The 14171-nt window shown below is 45.0% G+C and overlaps 1 protein-coding gene across 1 annotated transcript in view; it reads right to left on the bottom strand.

Moving 5' to 3' along the window:
- The window catches only part of UBE2M (ubiquitin conjugating enzyme E2 M), a 40163-nt gene that overhangs the window by 13114 nt on the left and 12878 nt on the right, over window positions 1–14171 (bottom strand). The window contains exons 2-4 of the mRNA XM_033961950.1: window positions 5779–5873; window positions 3780–3818; window positions 1013–1116 (exon numbers count right to left, since the gene is read on the bottom strand). Coding sequence (XP_033817841.1) covers window positions 1013–1116; window positions 3780–3818; window positions 5779–5873 — 238 coding nt within the window. The remainder of the gene's footprint in view (window positions 1–1012; window positions 1117–3779; window positions 3819–5778; window positions 5874–14171) is intronic.

Below are 14171 nucleotides of genomic sequence, written 5' to 3'. Positions count from 1 at the left end.
CCAAGTAACTGGAGTTAAAAGTCCATAAAAACGTTATCTGCCTGGCTGCTCATCCCTGGAAATTAACTACCGTGTTTCCCTGAAAATAAGACCTACCCCTGAAAATAAGCTCTACTCCAAAAATAAGCCCTAGTTGGATTGACCCCTGAAGCACCTCCCGATTGTCCCCGACACTTCCTGATTCGCTGGTGGCAGCGCTTTCTTCCCCCCCCAAATGTGCATCATCTTTTCTCCCCTCTCACCCATCCCCTTGCGCACAGCAGAACCCCACCGACGCTCCCACTTTGAGGCTGACATACCTCCATTCCAAACAGCAGAGGCAGCAGCACTGAACAGGCTGCTTTGCGGCCTTCAACGCCAGGGCCTTCCCATCCCTGTCGCATCACTGATGATGTCATCAGAGACGCGGCACAGGGAAAGCCCCGGTGGGGAAGGCTGCGAAGTAGCCTGTTCAGTGCTGCCACCGCTGCTATTTGGAATGGAGGTATGTCGGCCTTGTGGTGGGAGGGTCGTCGGGGTTCTGCTGCACAGGGGGATGGGAGGGAGAGATGGAAAGATGCTCCGCAAGGGTTGGATGAGAGATGATCGTTGTATACACACACACACAAAAAGACATCCCCAGAAAATAAGCCCTAGTGCATTTTTTTAATCCAAAATTAATATAAGATAGTGTCTTATTTTCGGGGAAACATGGTAAGAGCAGATCTATTGTTTGAATTTTGGGAGCTGCTAGGTACTTGGACCCCAGACTGGTCACTGTTGAAGATAGGATGATAGGTTCAACGCACTTTGGTCCAACCAGCCACGACTTTTCTTAATGATCTTAGGTGCAGGATGGCTCTTTAAAGGGCAAGGATGCAGAGGAATTGTTTTTGCCGCCCAGTTAGTGGCAGTGGATCATCTCTTTCACCCACAATTCCTCAAAACCATGCCCTGTGACTTAGACCCCCAAAACCACAGGAAAGAACTGCCGTATTATCCCTTCTACCCTGCTGGCCACATGGCCTCTTACCTGAGGATATTAAGGCAGACATTGCCCTCTAGATCTATATTTGGGTGATACACCATCGTCTCACATTTCACCTTTGGGGGATCGTGCGGATAACCCTGTCCCACCTGTAAGAGCACAAAAGTAAGGTTGTCAGCACGCAGTGACCGTCAGAAACTTTCATGAGGTGACAGTCAAAGCGCTCAATAAAATGCAACACCCTCCCCCCCACTATAAGATCTGCTATCGACTTGTTTCTGACAAACTCTTTAGCTCTTCCATCCGGGCGACAGGCCCAGCGACTGGACTCAAGTATTCCGGCACCTGGTTCCGTGTCAAAAGGAAGTGCAATCTTTAGGGTATGCTTATTCAGTCAGGTTTTCAGAATGTCTACAATAAATATGCATAGCAAACTTGTGTCTTAAGACTTTTTTTTTTTTTTCCACACTGGCATTTGGAATGGAGGACTAGATGTGCAGTATAAACAGAGCCAAGAAAAGGCAAGGCTGATATCCAATCAAACCAAAACAATCTTTATTATCGTGACAATCTTAAAGTCTCAACAAGGATCCAAGTTTTGGCAGTGTAAACTGCCTTCTTCAGGGAACAAACCAGCCGATAGTTGAATGTAAAAGGACACTAAGATACAAAGGGTCCGAATAATGCCAGCTAAAAAACGGTCATGCAATTAAATGCTTCTGTAGTCTCTCAAAAGCAAACACCGAAACTTGGATCCTTGATGGGACCATAAGATTGTCACACTTAAGATAATAGAGCTTGTTTTGGTTTGGTCGGTCATCAGACTTGCGTTTTCTTGGATTTGTTTGCTTCATTAGGAAAGATACTCTTCCTTCTGTTCTTTGGCAGTATAAACAGAGACCTGCTGCTTCAAATGCAGATATAATTTAATGCATTTAATTTGTCTTAGTGTACTTTGATTTATTTTGGTTGTTTTAAATTTTTCCTTTTATGGTTTAATGTTTGTGGCATGAATGATTTAGTTGTGTGTGTGTGTTTACTTTCTTTTCTATCAAGATATTGTAATCCCTCTCTAGAAACTGAAGTTTTAGTTCGTAAACTGCCTGAACCTGTTTGTTTGGACAAGGCCAAGGTGATACAAGAAATTTTAGTAAAATATAAAATTAGCCAAATTTCCTATTGGTCGGGGCACTGGACAGAGGTATCCTGTTTCCCCTTTTGTTTGTGTTAACTTTGGATCCCCAGATCTGGGAAATTCTATCTAATCCGGAGATAAAGGGGACTTGGATTGGAGATCAAACATTTTTTATCTCGGCGTTTGCGGAAGATCTCCTAGTTCATGTCAGCGACCCACATACCTCGTTCCCGGCCCTTATGGAGAGTTTTCAGGAATATGGAGATTTTTCGGGATTTCGATTAAACCTAGATAAATCTTTGGCCCAAGTTCGACAGGGCTGGGAAAGGCCTTACCCACTTCAGTGGGCCCAAGACTTTCCGTTATTTACGTATTCCAATTGACCGTGTCAATTTCTACTTGCGCTATACGGAAGATTGTCTGTCTCGATGGACTCCACTGCCGCTTTCGGTCCACGACCGTATACATCTTTTTGCTACGACGTTGCTTCCGAAATGGCTATATACTTTGCAATTGTTGCCTCTGTGGCTTCTGCAAAAGGACCTGCATAAATTGTCTTCCCTTCTGTCTAAGTTTTGCTGGAATCACCGTAAACTCAGAGTGGCACTTAAGTTTTTGGTGGGTAATCGGTTGTGGGGGGCATGGGCATCATTAATCTTCGTTTCTATAATTTAGCCTGGTTGTTGCAGGTATTGGAAGAATGGTTTTCTGATTTTACCCCGAAATCTCTTGAAGTAGCATTGTGGGCACCGTGGAGTTTACTTTCTTTATTGCATGCTCCGTTTGCTCTCCTCCCCTTGGCTGCTAAATCTAATCTACTTCTTTGTTCGCTTCGTGTAGCCTGGATGGAATTATTGAAACTCTGGAATGGTAATAGTTGTTCGCTAGTATTTTGCCTCTGGTGGGGAATTTGCAATTCTTGCCCGGTTCAGAGAATGCATCGTTTTGCAAGTTTGTACAGGGAGGAGTGTGTTTGTTGACCCATGTTCTTCAGGACGATGGAACTCTGTATTTCTGGGCAGAACTCCGGGGCTTTTATGATCTGCACCTGGGGGATAATCTGGCGTATAAGCTATTACAGCATTATGTAGGCTCAGTCAATCGAGTTGATCTGGTTTTTCCTATTGAGGGCCGGATTAGGGACTTGGTAGATCCGTTTCAGGAAAATGGTTTTTACCATATCCGATCTTTTCAGGTTTCTACAGACATTGATTACCCCTGCTAATAGGGAGATATTGCTTTGTAAATGGAGCCGGGATGCACAACTTCCTGCCAATTGTTTGAATTTAGTTGCCTTAGTACGTCGCATACTTGGCATCTCATTGTGCGCACACCTGAGAGAATGGTATGTGTGGGGTAAGGGACTGGTCCAATACAAACTCTACTCCCCTCCCACCCCCCAAAAAAAGAGAAGTTTGCATGGGGATGGTTACTTTAAAAAAACAGTTCCACCATACTTACAGAATTATTTGCTGCATTTATGAGTTTTTGGCTGCTGGTTTGATTTTGATCCGCTCATCTCGCACCCTAGTTCAGTTCTTTTCTTCTTTTTGGGGCAGGTGGTGGGGGGGGGGGTCAGGGGTGATTTGTTTGTATTAAACTGGTTATATTGCTTGTGTGCTGTTTTTAGTGGTTTAATAAAAATGATTTAAACATAAAAACAGATCCAAAACTTACCTTAAAACTGAAGACAAACTTGCCTGCTTTATAGAAGCCCTGCAAGAGAGAAAGCAGAGAGAAGACTGAACATGTGCCGCAGATTACCTGTGAGCTCACTCTAGAAATGCTGTTGGCTGGGTACTGCGACCCCGCAGCAAATGACAGTGCGGAACAGCGGTGCGAGGAGAGAGATAAGATTATCAAGATGAGAAGTGATAGCGACGAAGCTTTCTGTAATGAGATCATGTACTCATTTTGAAAGGGCAGATCTGACAGCAAAAAGGCAGGCAGGAGGTTATCAGGCTAGCGGCATTTAACTACTGCTGCCTCCGCCACTTCTTCTGCTAGCTTTCCTATCCGGCGGTTGCAAAGCCACAAGTAGGCCCAGCCCACCCAGCGGTGGCACATTCTTACTGCACAGGCAGGGATCCCTAAACCCTGCCAGCTGAAGACATCATCGAAGGAGCTGCGAGGTCCCTCCGGTGCAGCTCAGCAGTTTCCATCCGGCATCAGACGCATGCCCAGTTCTCACATGTGCATGAAAACTGAGCATATGCCAGCTTCAGACAGCTCGGGGAAAGAAGTTGCTGAAGATGCTATCAAGGATATCTTTGGCAGGTGGGGCTTGGGGATCCCCACCAACTCGGGTATTTAATATTTTAAGTTTGATAGGGGGGAGTTTTACTCAAAGGCCCACTCAAAATTTGAGGTCTATGACGTTATAATCACACAGGGCCTTTTACAGTCTCAAGAAACACACAGGCCCTCTCGTATGGTTCCAATTTCAGAGGGAGCCTGGAAAAGGAGGCGGCAGCCCCAGGTAAGAAGTGCTGCTTGCTGTGGACTCCTGCTGTCTGGAGGATATGGGGGAGGGGTGAGCGCGAAAGAGTGCACACAACACAGCCTGCGCTTCCTAAGCTTCTCAGCACAGCAGTCGGGAACCTCCACTTTAAACCATCCACACCTAAAAATGACGAAGAGGGGGTGAGGGCGTGGATCTAGCGCATGTCATCTAATCAGGTTCTGTATTTCTGTGCTCATGCACAAACCATCCAGCCTGAAAAGTATACTCATCCTTTAAATCATCCATTCCAAGAGGCAACAGGCTCTGTGCCCTCAACTCATTACAAACTGTATATAAACCTAAACAGTGTCTTACCCATAACTCCGTACCTACTTTGTCCTTTCTAAGAATAAGGGGAGTATATTTTCTTCAGGTTGGTGGTACAGTACTCCCCCGATATTCGCGGGGGAGACTAGAGAGGACAGCGGGAAAGGCAGGAGAGAGCAGCCGGAGCGCAGGCGAGTGAAGGAAACCACTCGCTGTATGCTCCGACCATCTCTTCCTGTACTAAAGTCAAGCCTTACCAATCAGGCTGCTCTCTCCTGCCTCTTTAGCTGTCCTCTCTCAGTCGGCGGTTCGCGGATGGAAAATACCGTGAATGACCAGGACCGCGAATGACCGGGGGAAGGTGTGAAGTAGAGAAAGACACGGGGACAAATTTTTCCCCGTCCCCGCAAGTTTCATCGCTGTTGCTGTCCCATTAACGTACAAGCTTCAAATACTTATGATTTTAAAATGTTTGCAGCTTGTGCAGATGAGGACTGAGCTTGTAGGAATGAGGCAGGGACAGGAAAAGAACTCACGGGCACGGAACGGGAAAATGAATTTCCACGGGGAAGGGGAAAAATCTGTTCCCGTGTCATTCTCTAGTGTGAAGGCATGATCGTGGACAGCTCCATACCAAGGGCTGTGCAAGCAATGTAACTACATAGCACAAATATGAAAGGATACAAAAATTGCTCCAAACTCTCCTACTCCTACCCCACCCCAATCTCTTCTTATTGGCAAAGCAGGCAGGACACCAGTTGCATCCGTAGCTCAGTACGATCCTACTCATGGATCAACCTTGTTTCTCTCTACTCAACTTATACTCCTGTCTGAGGATCCTCAACCCCCCCCCACCCTTCCTCTTCAGACTTGCCCACTTAAGGCTGACCTGTACACACCACTCACCTCATCAGGGCAGATGACTAATTTGAAGTTAAGGAGGTCATCGTGGTCGGAGAAGTCTATTTCACATGTTTTCGGCAAATTCAACTCATTAATATCTGGAAAGAAAGACACGGAAGGAAAAAGGTGAGCATCTAACCACTCCCCTCGACAAGTTCACACCTTCTCTCTCTCTTTTCACAAGAATCGTCAGTATACCATTGCTGTGCCTCTCTGCAAAAGGCTACATGCTCCACCTATTTTCAAGTTTTCCTGTTTGGAGTGGGTTGCTCAATTAACCACAGAAAGTAATATTAGATATCAGAACTGGCTAGACAAGGAGCATTTCAAAAATACAAACACTTTGTAGAATGTAAGACTACAAAAATAAAATCATATTTCTCAGCTCTACAAGCTTTACTGGTGCATGGCCAAGCAGTTTAAGATGATGAAAAATGTAAGCTTACCTGCTAATTTCCTTTCCTTGAGTCCTCTCAATAGGCCAGCTCCAGTCTCTTCAGGGACAAGAATTTGAGTCCCTCTGCTACAAGGATGCCAAGTTTCACTTACTACATTACTGTGTTACTCTTTTTTAAGCTCAGACACTAATAAAATATCTGCTCAATTACTTACCCAATCTCTACAGCATGGGCTATTAGGACAAGAGCAGTCTTTAATCCTAATCATCAGCTCTCTTTCTAGGCCTAGTCTCTCAGTCCTGAACTGTTAAGTGCGATCATACACTCAGGCCCTGCAGCCTGATCCTTTGGAAACAGCCTCCTCAATCCTGCAGTATAAAGTTAGATCCTCAGGCCAGAGGCTGCAGCACTGAAAACACTATCAATAAGTCTATAGCATTGATTCTCAAACCTGTGCCCCCCCCAGCCAATCGGGTTTTCAAGATATCCCTAATGAATACGCATGAGAGATTTGCATATAATGGAGGTGTGCAAATCTGGCTCATGCATATTCATTAGGGATATCATGAAATCCCGACTGGCTGGGAGCCCCCCAGGACAGGATTGAGAACCAGTAGTGGTCTAGAAAACAGAGTTGCGATCACTCAAAAGCTAGTGGCACAGCTAGCAATGACAGCGTATTTGGCCGTTTTACACACCGCTTCCCTTTTCTTCCATTCAAGTGTTTCATTTGCACCGCGAGTCCTATGACTTGTCAGATGTTTTTATGACCGATTGACTCGTTACTTTGAACTGTACCTCTGGTTGTTATTAAAGTTTAAAGACTGGCCCTTTCTGCTCTTCTCTATTGGATTTCGTCTGTGAAGAGGTTTCTGTTTCTTGTTTTTTGCCTTTTCATTTGTATCGTGCCAATATTGTTTATCGTATGCAATCTGAATGTTCTTTCCATGCTCCATTTTATGTATACTTTATACTCTGCTGCCATTTATCATATGTTTATTATAAGATTGCTGTATTGTGTCGTTTAGGGCCGCCTAAGTTCGGAATAGAAACATAGAAATAGACGGCAGATAAGGGCAATGGCCCATCCAGTCTGCCCACCCTAATGACCCTCCCCTACCTTTACCTTGTGAATAGATCCCATGTGTCAATTCCATTTGGCCTTAAAATCAGGCACGCAGCTGGCCTCAATCACCTGAAGTGGAAGACTATTCCAGCGATCAACTACCCTTTCAGTAAAAAAGAACTTCCTGGTGTCACCTTGCAGTTTCCCGCCCCTGATTTTCCACAGATGCCCTCTTGTTGCCGAGGGACCCTTGAAAAAGAAGACATCTTCCTCTGCCTCGATGCGGCCCGTGAGATATTTGAACGTCTCGATCATGTCTCCCCTCTCTCTGCGCTCCTCGAGCGAGTATAGCTGTAATTTTTCTAACCGTTCCTCGTACGGGAGATCCTTGAGTCCCGAGACCATCCGGGTGGCCATTCTCTGGACCGACTCCATCCTCAGCACATCCTTGCGATAATGTGGCCTCCAGAATTGCACACAGTATTCCAGGTGGGGCCTCACCATGGATCTATACAATGGCATTATGACCTCCGGCTTACGAAACCCCTGCGTATGAAACCCATGATTTGTCTTGCCTTGGATGAAGCTTGCACTTAACTTAAATTTTTTAACTACACTTCTCCCTCCGTATTCGCTGTGGTAGGGGATTAACAGAACCGCAAATACAGAAAAACCGTGAATAACTTTTTCATATGTTATTCGCTGTTTTCTATTAAAAACCATCGTGAATATGTTGAAACCGTGAATAACATGGTGGGAGACCTGGCCTGTTCCTGAAGGAGAGGCAAAACACGGTGAAGAAAGTGCTGGGAATCAGTGATTTCGCTATGCAAGCTGATGTAATTTAGGGGGAGGAGCCAGCAAGCTAAAAATCGCAAATAATAGAAACCACGATTGCTGAAACCGCAAATACAGAGGGAGAAGTGCAGCTTTATCGGCGTAGTAATTGACCATGATGGATTTCAGACAATCCCCAAATTTTTTTTTATTAAATAACTTAAGAGTTTGGTGCCGAATTCTTAGGTTGCCTAACAGCACTCAAGTGGAGGCACCCTCTGCTGCCTAAAGATGCCTATCTCAAACAGTAGCTGTGGTTATGGGTTGAGAACAGGCGCGGTTGGGTGTTATTAGGCGTCCAACACAGGCGTCACCAAATTAGGCGAGTGAAAAGCTGGCCTGACAGTGCAGCGCCTATGTCTAGGACGCCTATGTTTCCTTAGGAGCCGCTAGGCGCAAGTCTATAAATGTCACCTAGTGGTTGATTGACAACCGCGCCAAGCAGCGTCTACAATGTAGGTGCTATTTATAGAAGCCGGTCCTTAATGTGTAGTTTACTTAGCGGATTATCAGAAAAATCTTCAAAGACTCCACATCATACAAAACACAGAACTCTGATTAATTTTCAGTCTGAAGAAATCAGGTCACATCACACCTTATTACCAAAAACTACATTGGTTATCGGTCGATTGAAGTTTGGTTGTATATGCTATAAAGTCTTACATGGTTTAGCGGCCTGATTATCTTGTGGATCATTTTTTATTCATTAACCCCCTTTTTTTTTTTTTACAAAACCACGATAGCGATTTTAAGCACAGGCCGGCGGGCTGAATGTTCTGCGTTCGCTGCTCCTGACGCTCACAGAGTTCCTATGTGTCGGGAGCAGCGCAAAGTATTCAGCACAATGGCCTGTGCCAAAAGTTTTGTATTGGGGCGGGGATTAATGAATAAAAAATGATCCACAACGCCAAAAACATAATTGTAATTTGTTTGCTTTTCCACTGGTAAAGGGTTGCTTATACAAAAGCTATTTTCAACGAGTCCTATCTTTTCAGGCAGTGTCTTGTGATAAAGAGTTTCTAAATCTGTTAGTCAGCTCCGTCTCTTACCAGCAGTTCAGAAAATTATTGAAAACCTACTTATTTTAGAATTTTTTGTAATTTCTAGGTCATTTGTTTTTATTGTCACCGTTTCAATTTTCTTTTGTAAACCGCATAGAATTCCTAAGGTACTGTGGTATATAAATACATTTTTATTTTACGTTATGTTATATTTCTCTGTTACTCCTATTTTTAAGATTCAGTTTAAAGCTTGTGTTTGTAACAACATAATGGTGTAATAATCAAAGCTATTATGTCAAAGCTGTATCTCAAAGGGCCCTTTGGATGCCTTCTAAGGTGTTTGGATTATCGAGGGGATGGTCAGGTATATGCTGGTTCTGTCACTTGGAAGTGGGGGCTTTTCGGCATATGTTGTATGCTTGTTCTTGTGTGCAGTTGTTTTGGAAGTCAGTGTGGGGAAAGGTCGAGGCTACTTTTAAATTCCAGGTACCATTCAATTATAGGAGTGGAACCTGATTACAAAAAAGAAATTACTCTATTGGGGAGTTATACTTTATGCAACATTAACAATGCGCGCACAAGTGGTGAAGGTGGTCCAGATGGTGTATTTTGCTTTCAGAATGTTATGTCAGTTGAGGGCAGTACTTACTGGATGGGACTTTTGGGAAGTACTACAGAGTATGGTATTATCAAAACCGGATTACTGCAAAGCTGATACTTAGGTATTACAAATACTTGTGTGCGGGCACTGCAGGTTAAGTACAGTTACTTACCATAACAGTTGTTATCCAGGGACAGCAGGCAGATATTCTCAACATGTGGGTGACGTCATCCACAGAGCCCCGTAGCGGACAGCCTCGCAAGCAGACTTGCTCGAAGAACTTTCAAAAAGTTTGCGAGTGCCTTCCTGCCCAACGTAGATCGTGCGTCTCCTCCGAGGTACCTCAGTTCAGATATCTAGCTAAGAAGCCAACCAGGGGAGGTGGGTGGGTTGTGAGAATATCTGCCTGCTGTTCCTGGATAACAACTGTTACGGTAAGTAACTGTGCTTTATCCCAGGACAAGCAGGCAGCATATTCTCAACATGTGGGTGACCTCCAAGCTAACCAGAATAGGATGGTGAGAGCGTTGGCAAATTAGGAGAATAAATGTTGTAAAACTGCCTGGCCAAAATGGCCATCCCATCTAGAGAAAGCATACAGACAATGAGAGGTGAATGTATGAAAAGAGGACCAAGTGGCAGCCTTGCAGATTTCCTCAATAGGAGTTGATCTGAGGAAAGCTACAGATGCCGCCATAGCTCTAACTTTATGGCTCGTGACTCAACCCTGCAGAGGGAGACCAGCTTGAGCATAGCAGAAAAAGATGCAAGCAGCCATCCAGTTTGAGATGGTTCGCTTAGAAACAGGATGCCTCAACTTATTTGTATCGAAGGAGATAAAAAGTTGAGGAGCAGTTCTGTGAGGTTGAGTGTGTTCCAAGTAGAAAGCCAAAGCACGTTTACAGTCCAGAGTATGAAGAGCTGTTTCTCCAGGATGAGAATGAGGCTTTGAAAAAAACACTGGAAGAACAATGGATTGATCGAGATGAAATTCTGAAACCACTTTAGGTAAGAATTTAGGATGAGTACGGAAGACCACCTTGTCATGATGGAATACTGTGAAAGGTGGATCTGCCACTAGAGCTTGTAGCTCACTGATTTGTCCAGCAGAGGTGAGGGCAATGAGAAAAACCACTTTCCAAGTGAGATATTTAAGATGAACCGAATCTATTGGTTCGAAAGGAGGCTTCATCAATTGAGCAAGAACAACATTGAGATCCCAAACCACTGGAAGCGGCTTGAAGGTGGTTTGACACTGAAAAGTCCTTTCATAAATAGGGAAACCACAGGATGAGCAGACAGGGGTTTCCCTTTGATAGGCTGATGAAAAGCAGCAATTGCACTGAGGTGGACTTTAATGGATGTGGGTTTGAGGCCAGTGCAGCAGGTAATCCAAAACCGAAGACAAGGAGGCAGATTGCAGCTCCTTGTAATGAATAGTACACCAAGCAGAGAATCTAGTCCATTTCTGGGTGTAACACTGCCTAGTGGATGGCTTCTTGGAAGACTCTAGAATGTCCTGTACAGATTGAGAGAACTGTATAGTGGCAGTTAGGTTGAGAGGTACCAAGCTGTTAGGTGTAAAGACTGCAGGTTGGGATGAAGCAGATACCCTTGACTCTGTGTAAGCGGAGAGGGAAATACTGGTAGAAGTAGAGGCTCCCTGGTGCTGAGTTGAAGTAGAAGGGAGTACCATGGTTGTCTGGGCCACTGGAGAGCTATCAGAATTATGGTAGCATGCTCCTTCTTGAGTTTGACAAGAGTCTTGAGAATCAGAGGGAATGGAGGGAACGTATAGAGAAATTGATTCACCCATTCCAAAAGAAAAGCATCTGCCTCGAGGCGGTGAGGAGAGTATATCCTGGAGCAGAAATGAGGCAGTTTGTGGTTGTGGGGAGATGCAAAGAGGTCTATCTGAGGAGTTCCTCAATGAGCAAAAATGTGATGTAGAGGCGAGGAATTGAGTGTCCATTCGTGAGGTTGTAGAAGATGACTCAATTTGTCCGCCCGACAGTTTTGCTGCCCTTGGATGTAGACAGCTCTCAGGAAGGTGTTGTGAAGGATTATCCAATTCCAAAGCTTTAGAGCTTCTTGGCAAAGAGGGAGAGATCCTGTTCCTCTCTGCTTGTTCACATAATACATAGCGACCTGATTGTCTGTTCGAATGAGGACTACCGTGTCGTGGAGAAGATGCTGAAAAGCTTTGAGAGCATATAAGATCACTCTGAGTTCCAACAGATTGATATGACATCGATGATCTATGCTGGACCAGTGACCTTGAGTACGGAGACCATCTAGATGCGCCCCCCAAGCGTATGTCGAGGAATCTGTCGTGAGAATCTTCTGATGAGGGGGCATGTGAAATAGCAAACCTCTGGAAAGATTGGAAGAGAGCATCCATCAATGGAGAGAGACTGTCTCAACAAAGGAGTCACTGTAATGTGTTGAGAGAGTGGGTCGCAAGCTTGCTGCCACTGAGATGCCAGGGTCCACTGACGAATTCTGAGGTGAAGTCTGGCAAAAGGAGTCACGTGAACTGTTGAGGCCATGTGACCAAGAAGAACCATCATGTGTCTTGCCGAGATTGACGTGAGGGAAGACACTCATTGACAAAGGTGAATGAGAGCTTCTTGACGTGGTTGAGGCAGGAATGCTCAGAGTTAAACAGTGTCCAGGATGGCTCCAATAAACTGTAGAGTTTGGGAGAGACGTATCTGGGACTTTGGAGAAACGCTATAGTCCGTTGGGTCGCTACAATAACCTCCTGTTACGACGAGGCTTTGATGAGCCAGTCATCCAGATATGGAAAGACTTGAAGACCCTGCATCCACAGGGCTGCAGCCACCACCACCAGGCATTTTGTGAAGACTCTGGGAGATGATGCGAGGCCGAAAGGGAGGACTCAGTACTGAAGATGAAGATTCCCCACCCGAAATCTTAGGAATCTGCGAGAGGCTGGGTGAATTGGAATATGTGTAAACCTCTTTGAGATCTAGGGAGCATAACCAATCTCCTTGATCCATCAGGGGATACAGGGTTGGAAGAGAAAGCATCCAAAACTTCTCTTTGACAAAAAATTTGTTGAGAGCTCCGAGGTCCAGGATAGGTCGCAAATCCCCTGTCTTCTTTGGGACCAGAAAATAACGGGAATAAAACCCCGTGTCCTGTTGGGTCAAGGGAACCTCCTCGATGGCACAGAGGCGAAGAAGAGCCTGAGCCTCCTGAAGAAGAAGGGGAAGTTGCGACATGTTGGAAGGAAACTCTTTTAGAGGGAGATCTGGTGGAATTTGAAGAAATTGAAGCGAGTAACCTTCTCTGATGATGGTGAGAACCCAGAGGTCTGATGTAATCTGCTCCTAACATAGAAGAAACATAGAAATATAGAAATTGACGGCAGAAAAAAGCCACAGCCCATCAAGTCTGCCCATACCAATGACCCGCCCCCTGATTTTTACTCCCCTAGAGATCCCACGTGAATATCCCATTTTCTCTTAAAATCTGACACGTTGTTGGCCTCAATCACCTGCTGAGGTAGCTGTTGGTAAAAGTGATGGAGACGACCTCCTATGGGGAGGACAGAAGACTGATGGATAAAGATGGACGTTATGCTCAGATTTAGATTGTCAAAAAGACTGTGCAGGCTTAGCTAGAGCGGGAGGCTGGGGTTTTTGTTGATGCTGCTGCTGTGGCTGTTTCCTGGTGGAGGTCTGGAGAAAGCCGGAGTCGATTTCTATGGATAATGACGTGGAGGTGGCCTATAAGGTTTCGAAGCTGGAGGCTTAGGTTTAGGTCGAATCAAAGAGGCAAAGGACTGCTCATGCTCTGAGAGACGCTTGGTGGCAGTCTCAATGGAGTCTAACAGCTCATTACCTTGACATAGTATATTGGCTAGACAATCTTAAAGGTTAGGATCCATGTCCACAATGCGTAACCAAGCCAGACGTCGCATTGCCAAAGAAAAAGCAGTGACTCAAGATGACATTTCAAATGCATCATAAGTCGCTTGAAGCATAAAAAGATGTATTTATGATAGAGTATGGTGGAGGTGTCGAAACTCAAGTAACCGCTGCTCAGGTAAGTCAGAGAAGACGTAGAGCATGGTCTTTATGCAGTACTTCAGATAAGATGTGAACATGAAGTTGTAATTCAAAATCCTGTTTGCCATCATGGAATTTTGATACAGACAGCGTCCAAATTTATCCATTGTCCGTCCTTCTCTGCCTGGAGGGACTGCAGCATAGACTTTGGTGGGATTAGATTTTTTGAGAGATGACCCTACCACCAAAGATTGGTGAGACAACTGCGGCTTCTCAAACCCTTTACAAGGAACCGTACAGAAACGAGATTCCATTTTTGAGGGTATAGCTGGAATGGAATAAGGAGTCTCAAGATCTTTCAGGAAAGTTTGCTTCAAAAAGGATTCATGGGAAGTGTCATGGTGTCCTTTGGCGGATGGGGCAATTCCATCTCAGCCAGATATTCAAGAGTATACT

Source organism: Geotrypetes seraphini, chromosome 10 (genome assembly GCF_902459505.1).
Source record: "Geotrypetes seraphini chromosome 10, aGeoSer1.1, whole genome shotgun sequence".
Lineage (NCBI taxonomy): Eukaryota > Metazoa > Chordata > Amphibia > Gymnophiona > Dermophiidae > Geotrypetes > Geotrypetes seraphini.
This window is presented reverse-complemented; position numbering and strand designations above follow the sequence as displayed.